The sequence below is a fragment of the Hakea prostrata genome, chromosome 7 (assembly GCF_041222555.1).
Source record: "Hakea prostrata isolate BN-2017 chromosome 7, UWA_Hpros_2, whole genome shotgun sequence".
In the NCBI taxonomy this organism is placed as follows: Eukaryota; Viridiplantae; Streptophyta; class Magnoliopsida; order Proteales; family Proteaceae; genus Hakea; species Hakea prostrata.
The window spans coordinates 12,370,127-12,389,791 of NC_142606.1; the positions used below are offsets into that span (position 1 = coordinate 12,370,127).

Here is a 19,665-nt window from a genome sequence, read left to right on the forward strand (position 1 = left end):
CTGTTGCAGACTCTCATAGTCTCATGGGTGGTGCTGGTGTAGGGTACTCATACAACCAGACAATGAACTGATACCCAAGTAATTAATATGTTTCTGCCATAGGATGCCACTGCAAGCTATACTAGTTTACTTGACAGTGAAACTAAAGAGTGATGCTTCCTGTCAAAGTCATGGCTTAAGACAGTGCTAATGGAAATGTTAATTATGCATTAGAAAAATGATTCTACCTCCTTGAGATTTGTATTTAACTGATAGAAACATACAAATTCCATTGGATCTAATTGCCAACAACACAAATCTCTTACCGAGGGATACTCTTGAATACCAATTTGTCAAAGGGACAGCACATAAAAACCTTTTAATTTTGAGAGTAATTAACAAATTTAATTGTGAATTAATGATCACCTTAACCCAGGGAAAGCTGATTTTCTTTTAGATTTAGCATTATTATCTCCATCTAATATCCTAGAATACTATGTGCTGAACACTCTACATGACTTAAGAGACCATGATGCTACCCCTTGATAAGCATTGGATGACATGATTTAAATCTAAGGCCTACTAAATGTGAGATTATGATTAATGAATATCAAGTGGGTGGTTAGTAAAGCAAAACCTAGGATATTAACTAAGAAGCTAAAAAGCATGGGCAGCAAAAGGCATCTCTCTCATATGCTTTTACATGCTATGGAGAAACAATGATCCTTTCCCAAAGCAGAACAAACCATTGCTTCCACAGGACACTTGAAGATAAAAAAAGTTATCAGAGGTTACCATTTCCAGATAATCCAGTCCATTGAATCTTTCATGATACAGTGGGTCCCTATACCTTATCACGTGCTTTGATGTTATACTTAGAGATCCACAGTCAACACTACCAACCCCATATAACTATGAAAACATAGCAGGAGATTGGAGCCAAGAATTCAAAATGACCTAACTGCTCTCAATCTCAACACACAAAATGGTTTTTAATTGAATTGAGAAGGTGGAAAATCTTAAGATAATATAAGCACCTTAGATTAGTGTCTAAGTCACCATTGCATTGTCTGCTCATGATCAGAGCCGGTGTGGAGAAAAGCCAGCACTGAAACACATGAAACAGAATATATATAAGCTAAGGTACGTGGTTGAGGAAAACAATGCATGAACACATGGTGTCTCTGCCATCTAACACCACCCACACTGAACGGATCCTTTACAAGAACTCAAATAAAACTGTATGTGTGATAGAGAGGTGAGGAAACCGAGGTGAAGGTGGTGGTGGTGGTGGTGGTGGAGAAGGTGGTGCTGCTGCAGCTGGAACCTGCCAAACCTTTTCTTATTTTACTCTTTCTCTGTTTCTTTATTGTTTCTTTCCTCACTTCCTTCCTCCTCTGAAAGTGTGAGTGTTTTGCTTGCTAAGTAAGCAGAGTAACTCAGTAGAAGAGGAATAGAGAAAAGGAAGGTTGGGAAGGAGACCCGATGCAAGCGCGAGAAGTGAGGTTTGGGATTTGATGCAATGTCGATGCCCAGCTCGAGGCAACACCATCACCAAAAACAACAATCCTCTCACTTCCACAAATTAATCAACAAAACCAACACCATTCACGGAAGAAGAAGATTTCGCCGCCTAACCCTCTTAGTTGTTTTCATCGTCTTCTCTGTTTCATTGCCATTCACAGAAGCCGCCCCTAACAATGAAGCCCTCACACTACTCTCATGGATACGTGATGCTTCCTCAACCTCGGATTTCCATGACTGGAATCCACAAGACCCAGACCCTTGTAAGTGGTCCTACATATCTTGCTCTGTTCATGGCTTCGTTACCCAAATCAACATCAACTCCGTCGAGCTTGCTCTCCCTGTTCCTTCTAATCTCTCTTCATTTGCTTTCCTTCGAACCCTCATCATCTCCGGTGCTAATCTCACTGGAACAATTCCCCTCGATATCGGAGATTGCCCTTCTCTCACAGTGCTGGACCTCAGCTCGAACAGTCTTGTGGGCAGCATTCCAGTGACCATCGGAAAGCTCATGAACCTCCAACAATTAATCTTGAATTCAAATCAACTAACCGGCAAGATTCCGTCTGAGATCGGCAACTGTTTTAGTCTTCAAAATCTTCTTCTCTTCGATAACAGGCTTGGAGGTCCCCTGCCCCCCGAGCTCGGCAACCTATCGAACCTTCAAGTTATTCGCGCAGGAGGGAACAAAGACATTGTTGGAAAAATCCCAGATGAAATCGGCGACTGTGGAAACCTAACGTTATTGGGTCTCGCAGATACTCAGATTTCTGGTTCATTGCCGTCCTCATTGGGTAAGCTCAAAAAGCTCCAGACGATCTCTGTTTATACCACCATGCTTTCCGGTGAGATTCCACCGGAGATTGGTAACTGTTCGGAGCTTGTCAATCTGTATCTTTATGAAAACTCACTCTCTGGTTCAATTCCACCGGAGCTCGGCAATCTTGGAAAGCTCGAGAGGTTGTTTCTATGGCAGAACGCCTTTGTTGGGAGGATTCCTGATGAGATTGGCAACTGTAAGAACTTAATCATGCTCGACCTCTCATTGAATTCTTTATCTGGAACTATTCCACCGTCTTTTGGACGTCTCTCGGGGCTTCAGGAGCTGATGCTGAGTAACAATAACATCTCTGGTTCGATACCCTCTGTTCTCTCGAATGCTACGAGTCTTGTTCAGTTGCAACTCGACACTAACCAAATCTCTGGTTTGATCCCCCCTGAGCTCGGCATGTTGACAAATCTGAATGTCTTCTTCGCTTGGCAGAACCAACTTGAAGGCAACATTCCGTCAAACTTGGCGAGCTGCACTAGCCTTCAATCGCTTGATCTGTCTCATAATGGGCTTACTGGTACTATCCCTCCTGGTCTGTTTAATCTTCAGAATCTGACGAAGCTCCTCTTGATATCTAATGATATCTCAGGTTCGATTCCGCCAGAGGTGGGCAACTGCACCTCCCTTGTTCGGCTGCGGTTAGGAAACAATAGGATCAGTGGAACGATCCCAAAACAAATTGGGGGTCTCAAAAGCATCAATTTTCTTGATCTTTCTGGGAATCGATTAACTGGGTCTGTTCCAGATGAGATGGGAAACTGCGCAGAGTTGCAGATGTTGGACATCAGTTACAACTCACTCGGAGGACCTCTGCCCAACTCTATATCCTCTCTTACAGCTCTTCAGGTCTTAGACGTTTCGTCAAACCAGTTCACTGGTCCCATTCCAGCAGGTATTGGCCGTCTTGCTTCGTTGAACAAGCTCATCATCAGTAAAAACTCGTTCTCTGGATCAATACCTCCATCACTCGGCCTCTGCTCAAATCTCCAATATCTTGACCTTAGCAGCAATGGGCTTTCTGGCAACATCCCTACTGAGTTGTGTCAGTTGGAGGATCTTGACATTGCTCTCAATTTGAGTGGCAATTCCCTCACGGGGCCAATTCCCACCCAGATATCGTCACTCAACAAACTCTCCATACTTGACCTCTCACATAACAAGCTTGATGGGGACCTAACACCGCTTGCTGGGCTTGCAAATCTTGTCTCCCTGAACATTTCGTTCAACAATTTTACTGGTTATCTTCCCGACAACAAGTTATTTCGACAATTATCGACCACAGAGATGGGTGGCAACCGAGGCTTGTGTGTGAGGGGCAGGGACTCTTGTTTCCTGAGCAATGTTGGTGGGATGCAAATGGCAAGCAATGACATGGCTCGATCGCGAATGCACAAGTTAGCAATTGCATTGCTTATCACGTTAGCGGTGGTGATGGTGATTCTAGGAACAATTGCTGTGGTTCGAGCTCGTAAAGTTATGGTAGATGATAGTGATTCAGAGATGGGTGGAGAGTCTTGGCCCTGGCAATTCACTCCATTTCAGAAGCTCAACTTCACTATTGATACAGTATTGAAATGCCTTGTAGATGCCAATGTGATTGGGAAGGGCTGTTCAGGGGTGGTATATCGTGCAGATATGGACAATGGCGAAGTGATTGCAGTGAAAAAGCTTTGGCCTACAGCAGTGGCTGCCAATAACAATGACAGGTGCAGTGTTCGAGACTCTTTCTCGGCAGAGGTAAAGACACTGGGTTCTATCCGTCACAAGAACATTGTTAGGTTCTTGGGTTGCTGCTGGAATAGAAACACGAGACTGCTAATGTATGATTACATGCCCAATGGAAGTTTGGGCAGCCTTCTCCATGAGAGGAATGGTGGTTGCTTGGAGTGGGAATTGAGGTACCAGATTGTGTTGGGAGCTGCACAAGGCCTTGCTTACTTGCACCATGACTGTGTCCCTCCCATTGTCCACAGGGACATCAAGGCCAATAACATCTTAATTGGTCTTGATTTCGAGCCTTACATTGCTGACTTTGGGCTCGCTAAACTCGTCGATGATAGAGATTACCTCCGGTCATCCAATACCGTTGCTGGTTCATATGGGTACATCGCACCAGGTTGGCTCCCCTTCCATTATTGCTTCACTTTGATCTCACTCAACATCCATATATATTAATCTTTACATTAACATGCCTGTAATTTGTTCTTTGCAGAGTATGGATACATGATGAAGATCACAGAGAAGAGTGATGTTTATAGTTATGGAGTAGTTGTATTGGAAGTTTTAACTGGGAAGCAACCCATTGATCCAACCATACCAGAAGGGCTCCATGTGGTTGATTGGGTGAGGCAGAAGAAGGGAGGAATTGAGGTTCTTGATCCAGGTCTATGTGCCCGGCCTGAATCAGAGGTGGAAGAGATGATGCAGGCATTGGGTGTAGCGTTACTATGTGTAAATCCTTCCCCAGATGAAAGGCCAACCATGAAAGATGTGGCAGCCATGCTTAAGGAGATCAGGCACGAAAGAGAAGAGTATGCGAAGGTGGACACACTCCTCAAAGGATCTCCGGTGACTGATCGGCAAAATAACAACCCTGGACCCGCAGCAGCTCCTACGACTTCATCATCAATAGCACAAACGCTTCGCTCATTCCCACAGAGTAACAACACCAGCTTCTCCGCTTCGTCCCTTCTATATTCATCTTCCTCCATCGCCAGAAAGGCTTTCAAGTGATATAGTCAACTCAATTTCTGGAAGGAGCTTCTCCCCCTCCATCCTCTTGCTCAGTTTTGTCCTTTCCATATTCTCTGATGTAAAAAAGACGCCTAGATAATTCGTTAATGACAAGTAGAACAAATGAAGCCAATCCATGCAGTTTGGCAGTTCTTCTTTCTCTCTTTTTGTCTCCATGATGAATTCAGTTCAAGTATTTGACTAATAGTGATTTGCAAGCCTTGATACCCACACGCCTGACCAAGCACAGCCACCAGAGAAACATATTATCCCCAAGCAACAAGCGTTCATAGTTTTAAGGAATCTCAATTGCATCGACTGAACCCACCAAATTGGAGGAGACTTGATCTCAATTTTTGACGATTCCTTCTACTGTAACAGGAAAAGATTATATACTGGTGGTTAGCTGCTGCGCAATAAGTTAGTGTTGATCTTCCGACTGAGAAACCTTTACTCAACCCTCCTGTAGAAGGATAGGTTAGATCCATATTTTATGGTAGATATCAGAATTCAGTACATGATATTGTTCGTTCCAAAATAGGCTCTACAGATATTAAAATTTACAATTTACAAGCAAGAACATCTAACGAGGCTGGGCGAAAGGCCCGAGGAGAGGGCGAGGGCGAGGGAAGCTCATGCTGGCAGCCCCTCTAATGCTCTGAAAATATCTGTGCGAGTTACAATGCCTGTACAAATCCAAATAGACAGATAAATCGAGTATCCCCCGCAACACAAACTTGCATTTGTAATGAATGGAAGAGGGTCCATGTTTTATCTCTCAAAAGGTACTGAACACACAGGAAGAGAGGATCTCAATCAATAGGAACTCACCTACAACCCGGCCACCTTCATTCACTACAGGGATTCTGTGGATCTTCTCCTTGAGCATCACTGCTGCACCTTCTGCATATGTAGCAAGAAAACTTTCTCATTTAGTATTTTCGATAACATGTATCCCTTTATCTGTTTCTCATGCACAAACACAAAGATTACCCAGAACTGTCTTGTTAGGCGGTAAAGTTATGGGAGGACATGACATGACCTCACCAACCTTTGACGTTAACTGCATCACATATGTAAATTAGGGATTAAAGAAAGAATGACATTGCCATAAAGAATCCTAGAGCTAAAATGAACAGGTAAGCATTGGATGATGCATATTGAGTTGAATGCCACAAGTTAAAATCCAAACAGTGCCATGTTTATCAAATAATTCCCTGTACTCCTATTATCTTACGAATCCAAAGGTACACAGATGCTATTGTCTTCATGTCTACCTATAGAAATTCGTCAAGTACTCTACTTACAGAACAATGCCACAGAACTAGTGAATACAACACAAGCAAGTGCAATGATAGCCTTTGCACTTGCTTAGTAGTAAGGTTTTCATTCTTTTGTGTGCAAGCTAGGCATATGTGATATCTATGCATCAACTTGAGGTGGAATATCATAATGTTAGGATAAATGAGTATCTGGTATCCTTGTAATCATGTCGTTTTCTTTTCTTATCATAAATAGATCTTGGATGTATGTGGCCTCCTCTATTACAAAGACTAACTCTTGTATTGCCAAGTGACTAGTGAAGCAGTATTCCTCACCAGGTGCCTAGAAGGACCAATAGACAAAACACTCCAAGGATGGAAAAGAAATCATTCAGTCGGTTAGTTTTGGCAGATAAACATTATGCTTCCTTAGCTATTATAGTTTCAAATATATGGGTAGAAAGATGCAAGCAGCAAATTTATCAAATCAAAATTTTCATATGGATCTTTTCTCTTTTGCATTTCTTTTTCCTCCCTCAGTCAAATAATACAAGAAAGTATAAGGACCTCATATTTTACGTTGCCACATTGGAGTCACAACTGAGTCATATGTTAAGCAGTTTTACGCAGAAGCATCTGATTTTGCCGTCATGCAAGTAGGCTTTGCATCAGAGTCTAGTTAAAAGTTTCCATAGCAGCAGAGAAGTGACGCAATGGTGAATGCAACAGGATAAGGAATGAAACGCAATATTATGGGCCTATGAGATTTTTAACAACCATACAGAGAGTTTGCATGGCATATAATTGATGGGTTCAAGCATGCATCATGTTTTAGAAAATTAAAAGTTTCTACAGAGATCAGAGAAGAGGTGCGATGGTGTGTGCAACAGGATAGAGTATGAGATGTAACATCAAGGGTCCTTGAAATTTTTAACTAAATGTGCCAAATAGTTCATACGGCACATAATTGATGTGTTCTAGACCATGTCCAACATCTTTACTACAAGCGGGTTGAAGTATGCTAAAGCACATGTAAAAGCTTTACAAGATGCATCATCTTTTAGTACAGTGGGAAGCCCGGGGGAAGGGGGAAAATTGGTCAGATGAGGCTCATGACTTGTTGCAGAAAACTATCCTTAAAACTTCCCACTTTCAGAGTTCCAACTGAGTTCAACATACACCAGCATGTGAATAACCTTCACTCAAGTCAGATCACCATACAACTAAACAAAACTAACAGCATATCGATCACTTACTGGAAAATAAAGTATTTCTAGACTTCTAGTGCAGCAAACCAAAATGTTGATGAGGATTCTTTCTCCCATGTCCAAACAGCCATCGCAGAAACAGTGTTGCTATACATACTTGACAACATGAAGATTAAAGAAAACTGCCTTAACACTAATCCAGTTCTCATCAATAAATGACCTCAACTGCTGTGGTAAGAAGGGAACTTATTCTCAACTAGAACCAGCTCCACTAAATTAAACATACACTAAAATTTGTGATATAAAGTAACTGCCTATACTAATGGTTGCAACATGCTGGCATAGCCACACAGGACAGTCAAGAAGTGCTTATCTACACAACTGTTGCATAAATTTTCCATAGACCTTGAAAGTTGTCTTAACAGACCAATTAGAAGATTCATGGGGCAGGTATATCAGCGCTGTGCTATCCAACACTTGGTCAATTCCCAATGAAAGAGGCAATGAAACTTTAAATGTGGAGCCTGATGGACGTAAAAAGGGATTTGGAACATCATATAACCATCTCATAGGACTGATAAACCTGCACCTTTGTCATTCACCAAACAGGACTATCCAATCTAAATGTCTGTGGAACCAAATAAGCACCCATGGTCAATGGGTGCATTATGCTTGTTCTGACATGGTAAAATAAGAAGTGAATCTTCTGACATGGTATAATAAGAAGTGGATCATCTTTGCAAAGATATAAAGAATATCGAGAAATTGCCACAGACAAATATATTTTCTTTTCAACTAAAGAGGGGAAATTGATATCCTCCAAATCTCATCAAGATCTATACCCAAAGGAAAATAAGCCATGCAGGAGGATCTTCAATTAAGTAGATCCTCAAATCAGATGAAGGAGAAAGAAAACTATATACCTTCTTCAACTAGAGTTGTATATAATTTTGTCCCTCTCTTTTTTATTGATAGAATGTGGTGTTATAATTATATATTTTTTTTGACAACTCCTGTAGGCCAACAAAGAGTATGGGAAGCTGAGACCGTAAATAGATTTGCATTCCCTTCTTTCCATATTTATGCATTTTCTGGCTTCAGAAGACTGCAGACTTCATTTAGTCCTGCACCCCATGCCAGCTACCTGAAATCTTGTTGCTAAGCTCTTCTTCATCATAGCTCTAACACCCTTCCACTGATTTCAAGCACAATCTAAAGAAGAAGAAAACAGAGGGAGAGAGAATTTTGATTCAGCGATCATAGTGTTACAATGGAAGTAAACATCTTATCTAGAGCCTAAAACTTAACTACAATTAAAGGTTGAGAACTACCTAAAATATGAATAGAATAAGCATCTAATAAAAACTACTCTGCTTAAATTAGAAACTCACAGTATATATCTTTTGCAAGATTAATGGGAAATGAAGTCTCACTGAATATGCTGAGTTGTGATGTATGAGTTATCATTATTTCCTCCACAGTTACCATATCCTAACAAACTTGACCTTCTCTTAATGTCAAAGGTTCCAATCATTTTTCATTTGAACTTTGTTTGTCAGGCTAGAAGATTGTTGGGTTCACTGGTGATGACAAGGTTTTAGCCCATCTCTACAATACAACATTTGATGCTTTGCCAATCGTATCTTCACCCTAGCAATAATGTTCAAAGCTTTATCAAAAGCTCTCCTTCCAAATAATCGTTATTTATCCTCAACTACTACTAACTTCAACATGATGTGAAACCATCACCTCACTATGCAGCTAGGGGATAAAGACCCATAATACCAGAACCATAGATCATCTCCTTCACTGTAAAGCTACCTTGTGAGGTCAGGTACCTATGAGAAGGCTGGTGGAGCTGTTCCATGAAAATGTTGCATCCATGTGGTGAGTATATTTATATCCCTTTGCTACCAATATGTTGGTGGAACAAAATGAAGAATATAGTTTTTTTTATTACAAAAATATATGGAAGATATTGGTTTCTACTTTTTATGGGATAGCTATCCATACATAATTAAGAGGCTCCAATGTCAGATTTCAAGTTGGATGTTTACAATTAGAATCAAACTATCAATGCTATAAATGGTTTATACAAGATGATCAAGGGGCCAGCTCTTTTAAATCCTTAAATTATTGGAGGGCTTCAAGTCTGATTTCTAACAGGATATTTTTAATTGGCATCTATAGCTAGCAATGGTTTATACATGATAATCAATGGGCTACCTCTTTCGATATTTAAATAATTATTAAAGTGTTCGGTTTTAGATTCTTATAATTAGTAATGACTAAATGGTTTATACGAAATAATCAAAGTACCACCTCTTTCATCTACTATTAGCGGATCTCATAGCCCCCTCACCTTCCCAGCTAATCCCCCAGTAAAGAAAATTAATAAATATGGGTTTCATTGATAATTAGAGTTATAGAGCAAGAACAAAATGCCCAAGTTGAGGGGAGTAGAATAGCAAAAGTATGAGACAACAGAGGAACCCAAAAAAGGGAAAGCTGGATATTTATAATCAGTATCAATGACTAAATGGTTTATACAAGATAATCAAAGGGCCAACACTTTCCATCTACTATTATAGTGGATCTTATAGCCCCCTCACCTTTCCCACTATTCCGTCCACACAAAAAATTAACAAATAAGGGTTTCATTGATAATTAGAGCACAAGGTAGTTATAGAGCAAGAACAAAATGCCCAAATTGAGAAGAGTAGAATAGCCACAGTATGAGGTTACAGAGGAACACGAAAACAGAGAAACCTAAGGATGGTGATAACACACAATAACATATCTACACAAATGGTCGATGGAATTAGCAAAGAAAATTTGAGAATGCAGTTCTAAGATGAGCCCACGATCAGCTTCAAGAGTTCACATCCTACGAAAAAAAATTATGAATTCCAATTACTTGAGGAAATATTGCCCTTAAAAGTAGTAAGGGGAAAAAACGAATATGATTTGGTTATAGATACAGTAAGCGAGATGACTGAACAAACCCCAAGTGAAGCTTTCTGCTTGTCTTTCTTAGAAATGACACCAATGCATCTGAACTGATCGTCCATGACTGGAAGCCCTGACACAAACCCAAAGTGGTGATCGATTTCCTCAAGCGTCTGATCAATCGTCGCCGCCCGAACTACAGTGGACATTACCTCCCCCAACAATGTAGCAGGATCCATCTGCTTCCCCCAAAAAAACCAAAATTTAATAAAACCCTTTATCCACAGAAATACACATAGACAGAGACAGGGGAGAAAGAGACCTTGTCCTTGAAGAGCTCTGCCTCGAGATAAGCTCTCAAGTCGTCATAATTGAGGACAGAGAAATTCTCGGGCCATTCTCCAGAGATGATCTCTTCTGGTTCTGGACTGCTTTCCTCCACTCTAACACCTACTCCTTTGCAGGAACCAAACGATAGCAAAGATAACCCACTCTTCTTTCTGCTGCAAGTGGTACTGATACGAAATGTCATAGCGGAAGTGTTGAACTTGCAGAAGGAATTCTTAAACCTCGAACAATGGTTTCCCAGTGAATTTTCTGAGAAGACTTGCAGGCCATGAAGTGATCCGCAAGACATGTTCGCTCTTTGTGTTTGCTTTTTCTAGCAGTCTCTCCGCTCTGCAGCACCTCGCAACAACCGCTGCTTCGCCAATTACTAAATTGAGGGTAAGAGATCGTAGACGCGATAGTGTCGCGCCTTTTGTTCTTCTAAATATTGCCAGTTGGAAGTGGAAAACAATGAAAGAGGGGTCTAATCTGGTTCCCCCTATAAAAATGGTTGTGTGGGAATGAATAATTTGAGTTGGCTGCTCGACTCTGAGCCGTTCATTTTTTCTTATTGTGGAAGAAGAAAATTATTACAAAAGCATATTAAAAAGTTTCATTAGTAGCTGATCTATTACGTAGATATACTTTTGTGGATATACTTATATAGTACAATGGTCACCAGCTTTTATCTAGAGGCATAATGCTCAAGAATGTTACTGATTTTCAAGAAGATCAGTGACCCCGGAAAAACGGAAGCAACGGGGGCGGAGGGCGGGGGGAACACGAAAAAAAGAGCCAACACCGGAAACACGGGCGCCCGCACAAGAGGGGAGCGGCCCAAAGGAAAAAAGCAGAGGAAAAACCCAAGAGCACCAAAAAAAGACGAAGGAAGGGGGAGGGGGGGAAGGGCGGGGGGGCGGGCGGGCGCTGCCCGGTGTCTCTCCTTCAATATTCTAGTCCTATCACAACTATTAGGCGTGATAAGGATAATTGTTCATTTTTCTATTTGTCTTTAATTGGAATTTTTTTCTTATTATTTATCATCTTATTTGAATTCTTTCCACTCATCCTTCTTCGCATTCGAATTCTTTTCATATTATCTCATCCTTCAATTTCATCAGTATCCTAATTTCGCTTGATTGGTTTCTCTATTGAAACATTTCCATATAAACATTTTCTATTTCTATGTTTTATATCTTTCTTTTATTGTTCATTGTCACCTAACAGTATGGGATGTATGCTGCCTATATATTTGAGGTTTTCTCGTATGAAATTATTCAACCATTTTTCCATTTGAAGTTGTGTCTTAATATCGTATCAGCCTAAAACACGATTCTGCATGTTAATTAGCAACGTCTTCTTCATCCTCTTCAATGACTATCAATACTAAATCTGTTGATTTGGATTCCTCTTCTCCATATTTCCTTCATCACTTGGACAATCCAAGTGCCATTTTGGTCATCTAACCATTGAAGGGTGATAATTATCCGACTTGGCGACGTTCTATGCATGTGGCTCTTGAAGTGAAAAACAAACTTTAATTCATTGACGGCTCTCTTTCAAAACCTGTTTCTGAATCAGTTTTGCTTCCTCAATGGATCCGCTGTAACATTGTTGTTCTTTCATGGTTCATCAATGCTCTTGTTCCAGATATTGCTCATTGTGTCATTTATGTCTCTACTACTCATGAGGTTTGGGACAACCTTGAGGCTCATTATTCTCAACAAAATGCACCTCTTTGAAATTCGTCGTGCCATTTTCACTCATCAACAAGGCACGTCTTCATTGGCTTCTTATTATGCGGTTCTCAAATGGGATGAGCTTTCTTCGTATAACGATCTACCACCTGGCACATGTGGTCTTATAAAGAAGCATTCTGATCTTATTCATAGAGATCAACTTCTTGAATTTTTTTGTGGGACTTAATGATTCCTACGGCTCACTTCGTAGCCAATTACTTTTGATGAACCATTTGCCGACGGTGCATCGTGCTTATTATCTCTTACTTCAAGAGGAGCGTCATTGCACAATTCATCAGGCTATTGCTCCCGCTCTCACTTACTCTGCCTTGGTTGCTGCATCTTTTCGTTATAGTTCCAAAAATGGTATCAAGAAACACTATCAATGTGACTTTTGTAGTTTGGATGGCCATTCAAAATCCCGTTGTTTTAAGAAACATGGGTACCCTCTCAAACGTGCTACAAAGTCCATCGCACGACCATTTCCTACGGTTCACTCTCTTGTTACAACTGTGGTTCCTTTTGCTATTGCACCATCTTTCACCATAGATCAGTACCATAAACTTCTATCTCTGTTGAAATCTAATAACATTACACCTAGGCAAATGTTGTAGGTAAATTATCTTCTTTATGGATTATTGATTTTGATGATAGTCTTCATATGGTTTCAAATCTATATTTATTTCATTTGAATATTTTTGTTCCCCACACCCAATCCATTCGTCTTCCAAATTGTGGTTTTGTTCCTGTTACACATATTGGGAATTGCAACCCCATACCCACTTTACCTCTCACGGATGTCTTACATGTTCCTTTTTTTTGTTTTAATTTGTTATCTATTACCCAACTTACCCATCAACTTTATTGTTTCCTAAGTTTCTATCATGATCATTGTGTGATATAAGACCTACGCACGAAGGAGATGATTGGGCTGGGTAAGGCATATAATGGACTTTATTATTTGGAGTTGGATCATCTTGTTGCTGTTGTTTGTTTTTCCCGCCAAGGACCTTTGGCATTCTCGTTTAGGCCATCCATCTTCAAGAGTTTTTACTTATATTGTACGATTGAATTCGAATTATTTTTTTTCATAAAAATTGTGTTTGCTCTATTTGTCCTTTGGCTAAGCAAACTTGACTTCCTTTTTCATCTAGTACAATTTCTACCACCTCTTGTTTTGAATTAATACATTATGACATTGGGGACCTCACTTTGTTCCCTAAATTTGTGGTGCAAAATATTTTTTAACTATTGTGAAAGATTTTTTATGATGCAACTGCCGTTGAATGTTTCATCAACGGTGGAGTCAGGAATCCAATTGGGTATAGCAGCTATCGGAATTAGGTGGTAAATCAGTGTGGATGGTGTGTGTTTTTGTTAAATTATAAATTTGATTCTTGGTTCCGATTAAGGAAATTTTTTGCCATGATCAAAACTCAATTTGGATACCAAATTAAACAATTCCGAACTGATAATGCTCGTGAGTTTTTTAATTATCATTTAAATGATTTTTTTACAACCCATAGTATTATTCATCAACATAGTTGCATTGATACACCCCAACAAAATGGGGTTGTTGAACGAAAACACCGCCACCTTCTTAATGTGGTATGTGTTATGTCCTTTCAAGCAAGTCTACCTCATAAGTTTTGGGGTCACTGTGTTTTGACATATGCTTACCTTATTTACCATTTACCCACCCATCTGTTACATATTAAGTCATTACTTCAAGTTTTATTTGGTAGGATCCCTTCATATTTTCATTTTTGAACTTTTGGATGCCTTTGTTATGGTCATAATCATTCATCCATTCGTCATAAATTTGATCCTCGAGCATCTCCAGGTGTTTTTATTGGGTATTCATATGTACAAAAAATGTATACAATTTATGATTTATAAACACATGAGGTTTACATTAGTCGTGATGTCACATTTGTTGAAAATTCTTTTCATTTTTCAAAATTGTCATCCCCATTATTATTGTCTGTTTTACCCATTGTTGCTTCAAATATTGATAGTTTACTCATCTTGTCGGATCTACCCTTATCAACCACACCCTCTCCCTAACCGATTGAAAAACCTTCTTCACCCAACTTCCCATCCACCACCATCTCCCGGCCATTTCAGGTTCATCGATTGCCACTCCATCTTAAAGACTATCATTGTTCTGCCATGAATGCCTAAGCTCTTCCTTCCTACATAGGTAATCTTACTCCTGATAATTGTTTTTTATCTTATCATAGATTATCCTCACCCCATTCCAGGTATCTGAAGGTTCTAAATGCTATAACTAAACCTACAAGCTTTGATAGGCTATTGTTTCACCTAATTAGAAGGAGGCAATGGATAGTGAAATTGTAGCCTGACTTAACAAGACTTGGTCTCTTGAACCTTTGTCCCCAAACAAGAAACCCATAGGTTGTAAATGGGTTTACAAAATCAAACGGCATTTAGATGGGTCAATTGAACGTTATAAAGCACATTTAGTGGCAAACGGTTATACTCAAATTGAGGGGGTTGATTTCCATGAGACATTTGCCCTAGTTGCTAAGTTGATTACTGTCAGAACACTTCTTGCCATTGCTGCAAACCCAGTCTTTCATGAGCGCACGAAGCACATCGAGATTAAATACCATGTGGTTCAGAATTAGGTTCGAAATGGTTTCATTCGACCCACCTCCACCACTAGTGCTATTCAAGTTGCTGACATTTTCACCAAGGTCCTTGGAAAAGATTTGTTTCTCAATCATAGAAGCAAATTGGGAGTTCTTGACATTCACTCTCCAACCTGAGGGGGAGTATTAGGTGTGATGGGATGATTTTTCATCCATTTTCCTAATTGTCTTTAATTTGAATTCTTTCTTATTATTTTCTCATCTTATTTGAATTCTTTCCGCTCATCCTTCCTCCCATTCGAATTTTTTCCATACCATCTCATCCTTCCATTTCATCACTATCATAATTTGGTTTGATTGGTTTCTCTATTGAAGCATTTCTATATATTGTATCTTCATACAAACATTTTAACTTGTTTTATTTCCATGTTTATATATCTTTCTTTTATTGTTTACTGTTACCTAACAACATAGGATGTATGCTGCCTATATATTTGAGGTTCTCTCATATGAAATTATTCAACCATTTTTCCTATTGAGGTTGTGTCTTAAGAACAACATTTCCCTCCAGGGGCCCTTCTCCATTGTAAGACAAAATCCTCTATTTACAAGGCAAAAAGCATATTTTCCATTCATTGTTGTTGTTGGTGTGAAAATTACTAGAGATCTACTTATAACATATTATTAATTTTTGTTTAGTTATTTATTTCTGAAGTGAACTTCATCCCAGCTAGCTTACAAACAACACATTACACACTTCAATTACATCCTCATGAGATATCTTTATATAATTATTTAAATATATGGCATGATTTCGCCCTAATACGAAGAAGACTCAAACTCTTGACCTTATACTATAAGACGTTAATCTTTACTAATTCAACGGATTAATGATGGAAAACAGTTGTCTTTTCCACAATGAAAAATTATTTGAGGAGAGTTTCAAAGTAATATTTTGTTGGAAGTGGGCATTGGAGAGGGCAAGAGAGGAAGAAGAAGACTTTTTTTTCGCAGGAACTCTTACATCGCCTGGATGATGATACCCATATGAGATGAACTCTTGGAAACTGCTTCCATTAATTGATGTGGATAGAAGAGATTTTTATTTATAATATCTTTCTATTGCAGTCCTGGTATAAACTCTATATAATACAAGACTACAAGTCCAGATTTGGGACGATTTCTTTGAATTTAAGTTTACAATAAAGTATAAAATCCAATGTAGAGATGAAGTCGTTTAAATTTATAGATTAAAATTCAAACGAGATTCGCGGATAATTTGAATTCAAAGATAAAGATTCAAATGAAGATTGCTACCGGATAATATATATTTTTTGGATAAATGATTAATATTATCTTTTAGCAGAACCAATCGGTTGAGGTTGCGATAAGGGTTACGTATACACATCATAAAAGCTACTTGAATGGTGAATTTTTTTTTTTTTTGTCTTCCAATAATCACTGACTTGTGAATCTTAAGCTACTTATATGGATTTTTTTTTCACGTGCTTTTTTTTGTTTTATTTTTTTTTAATATTTTATTATTAGAATGAGATTTTGCCATTGTATACAGGTTTTATCAATTTTTTATATTGCTTTGGAATTTCTTTTTTCCTCATTTCCTCATTTTTTTTTTTCGGTCAAATCCTCATTTCATCACTGACTTGTCTTTTATGTGATTTTTCAAAATTTTATTTGACTGGTTTTATGCTTATTTTTATCTTAGTTTATTTTCATAAGCTTTTCTTTTATTCACTTATTCATCAGCTTTTGTGTTATTGTATGATATTAAAAAATAAAATAAAAATTATGTTTTCATCCAAATTTCTCTCATATGTTAAGATTTTTTTCGATGGAAATTATTTGGATCATGGGTAGATTTTGCATTGTAGTGACATTATTTATAAACATTTCATTTCAAAACTCTACTCTGATTAAATTCAAAGAAACAGAAACAAATACCTACTACAAATATACATGTTTTACAAAGTCTGATGGAACATACCAAGATTATGATTCCTATTTACGAAGTATACACCTTAGAGCTTCTTCAATATTAGCATATGTAAAATGAAAATATACAAAAATATCAACACAAAGACAAAGGAAGCTTAATAGCAGCGATAGAGGGTTGCGGTGTTTGACATTCACCTTTTGCTTGAAAAGAACTCATCAAATGGATAGAGTGAGTAGGAGAGATACTTGAAGAAACTAACTTGTTGAGATCGATCCCTGCAGATTTGAGAAGTTACAAGCTAGAGAATAGAGCAAAATTACAAGAAAAGATAGGATCTTGGAATGAAACAAAAGAGAAAAGATAAGTTTCTATCTTTCAGAAAAAGAATTTAGTTTTACTACTGTACAGTTTATTTAAATTTAGCTTTTAACCAGTCTTGCACAAGATGCAAATCATAATAAGTTTTTGTCCATGTTTTTCATATTCTGTTAAATAAAGATGAGCTATGAAATAGATTAAAAAAAAAAAAAAAAAAAAAAAAAAGAAAGGTAAAAAGAAAATTTATGAAAAAATGAGAATGAAATTTGATACCAAGAAGGTCCTTAATCCTATTGAGTTTTCCTTTTTAGCATAGATGGCTTCCTATATCGTTTAAATCCTTACCATTTTATACGGTGGCCCTATCTTTTGGAGTTCTGTACATCTTGAATAGGTATGTCCTTTTGTAATTGAGTTAACTACCTATCTATATCTTATATCTTTTTTTCTTGGTGAACTGAAAACTCATTAATTAACAAAACTATCACAAACAAAAGCCTATGAGAACTCAAGTTTAAAAGCTAGAGATTGGTCAAGTGTCAAATTTTTGCAAACTTACTCCAAAAAAATTAATCCAAAAAGAATCAACAACAACATTTGCATTCCTAGGAATAGCACATAAACAAATGATATCATATCCTATATTCTTGGTAGTACAACAGGAGAGCTTTATACACCAAGGACCTTTTTATAATTTTCTTTCTTTTGATTAACCTTGAATAAAACCTTTTTCCAGTTTCGTACCAGGAAAAGAAAAGAGTAGTGCTAAGTTTATAGTTCTCATCAAACGGGAAAAAGAAAACTCTAACCTTATGATGATTTCTAATTTTTTCCCCCTCTCTCCCTAAACAGGTGAAGGTGATGATTTTTGAGAATCCTTCACTCCTAAGTGTTCATCTCTTCGAGAGGGTTTGAAGATTCGATATTGATAATGTTCACACGAACCGTCAGTTGCAAACTCTCAGAAACTATTCTGGGTTAAGGTCAAATCTTCATTTGTGCGCTATTCCAGATAATTCATGAAGATTCTGGTATCTTGGCTCATCAAGATAATTTGATCAGCCACTATTATAAATGCTAAGTTACCAGTAGTCAACGTGACAGCTAAAAATGTTCATGAAGCAGAGCTGCATAAAAGGAACGCCAAGTACTTCCTCCAAGAAGTACAAAAAAAATGAAAAAGAAGACAATATATCTATCTAATCCTAGGAACTTGAGTCTTATCTAATTGGTCCTTGTATCACAATTTAGAAGATAGAGCAGCAAAGATGACCATGCACTGCCTACGTAGAATACAACGTCAGACATGATGTGTGCCGTAATCTTTACTTCTCCATAACTCAATCTAGATGAACGTCTCAGATCATCGAAACTAGTTGGCGTAGAGCTTTTTGTGAGTATTCAGGAATTCAATATAAGAGGTCATCCACCACCTTGCATGTTCACCACGTTGCAGAACCACTGGGTAAGTATAAAACCCTAAAGGATAAGCAAAGACGCAAAGCTGAAGAAGAATTTAAAAACCCTAGCTAGCTGAAACACCCGCCAATATACTCCATTGAAAAGCAAAGCTACTAGTCCTAAAGGTTAAGGACAACAAAGTATGAGTTGTACGAAAATCCAAATTGGATAATGGGTACTCAGTTAAATTATGGAGGAAGCTAAGGGGTAGGATTGGAAGGGAAAAATTTTGTGTTGCAGAGAAAGTAGCAAATGAAGGAACGACGCCTGAACGAGGTTGACACGTATCGTTATATTAGAGAGTTCGCCGCTTAAACAACGAATCCGATCCAACCGTGTGAAAGTGGTGAGAGTGAACGAGTCAGTCGGTCCTCCATTCTTTGCTTGTCTCTGACTGAGAGAGAGTTAAGGAGAGTGGAGAGAGAAACAAAGCTTTCAGTTTCAGCATAGACTGTCTATTATGTACAACTACTGACTGGTCTCTCTTAAGACCTTAACCCATAAGTATTGTCTGAAGCACCGCTGTTAAGAACCATTCAGATTCAAACAAATGGCACCTGGCGTAGAATCCGGAGATAGGTGGGAGTAAGTAACTCACCAACAAGGTTTTGTTTCCATTTTTGTTCTTTCTCTCTCTTGTGTTTTAACGGTTGGAACTTATCCACAAAGCATATTCCAGGAATGAAGCGTTGATCAGTTTCCGACGATTCTCCCAGTAAAAAAGGAAGAAGAAAAAAAAAAAGATGAATCTTGGCTTGCCG

At 38.4% G+C, this 19,665-nt stretch overlaps 2 protein-coding genes across 2 annotated transcripts; one reads left to right on the forward strand and one right to left on the reverse strand.

Annotated features, from left to right (window-relative positions):
- Positions 1-1,053: 1,053 nt before the first annotated feature.
- LOC149009833 (uncharacterized) lies at positions 1,054-5,155 on the forward strand. The gene is made up of 2 exons (XM_089161617.1): positions 1,054-4,451; positions 4,548-5,155. Exons 1-2 carry the CDS (start codon positions 1,502-1,504, stop codon positions 5,066-5,068), a joined length of 3,471 nt encoding a protein of 1,156 aa, XP_089017743.1. The 5' UTR covers positions 1,054-1,501; the 3' UTR covers positions 5,069-5,155.
- On the reverse strand, positions 5,131-11,341 carry LOC149009834 (uncharacterized). Its single transcript, XM_089161618.1, has 5 exons — positions 10,810-11,341; positions 10,544-10,726; positions 6,062-6,131; positions 5,900-5,971; positions 5,131-5,754 (listed from the first exon to the last, which is right to left on the reverse strand). Exons 1-5 carry the CDS (start codon positions 11,122-11,124, stop codon positions 5,702-5,704), a joined length of 693 nt encoding a protein of 230 aa, XP_089017744.1. The 5' UTR covers positions 11,125-11,341; the 3' UTR covers positions 5,131-5,701.
- Positions 11,342-19,665: the final 8,324 nt, after the last annotated feature.

Coding starts and splice junctions, on each gene's coding strand:
- LOC149009833 (XM_089161617.1), top strand. CDS start 1,502: ATGTCGATGCCCAGCTCGAGGCAACACCATCACCAAAAACAACAATCC. Junction 4,452..4,547: donor ATATGGGTACATCGCACCAG/GTTGGCTCCCCT, acceptor TGTTCTTTGCAG/AGTATGGATACATGATGAAG.
- LOC149009834 (XM_089161618.1), bottom strand. CDS start 11,124: ATGTCTTGCGGATCACTTCATGGCCTGCAAGTCTTCTCAGAAAATTCA. Junction 10,727..10,809: donor CAGAGCTCTTCAAGGACAAG/GTCTCTTTCTCC, acceptor TGGGGGAAGCAG/ATGGATCCTGCTACATTGTT. Junction 6,132..10,543: donor AGCAGAAAGCTTCACTTGGG/GTTTGTTCAGTC, acceptor TATGTGATGCAG/TTAACGTCAAAGGTTGGTGA.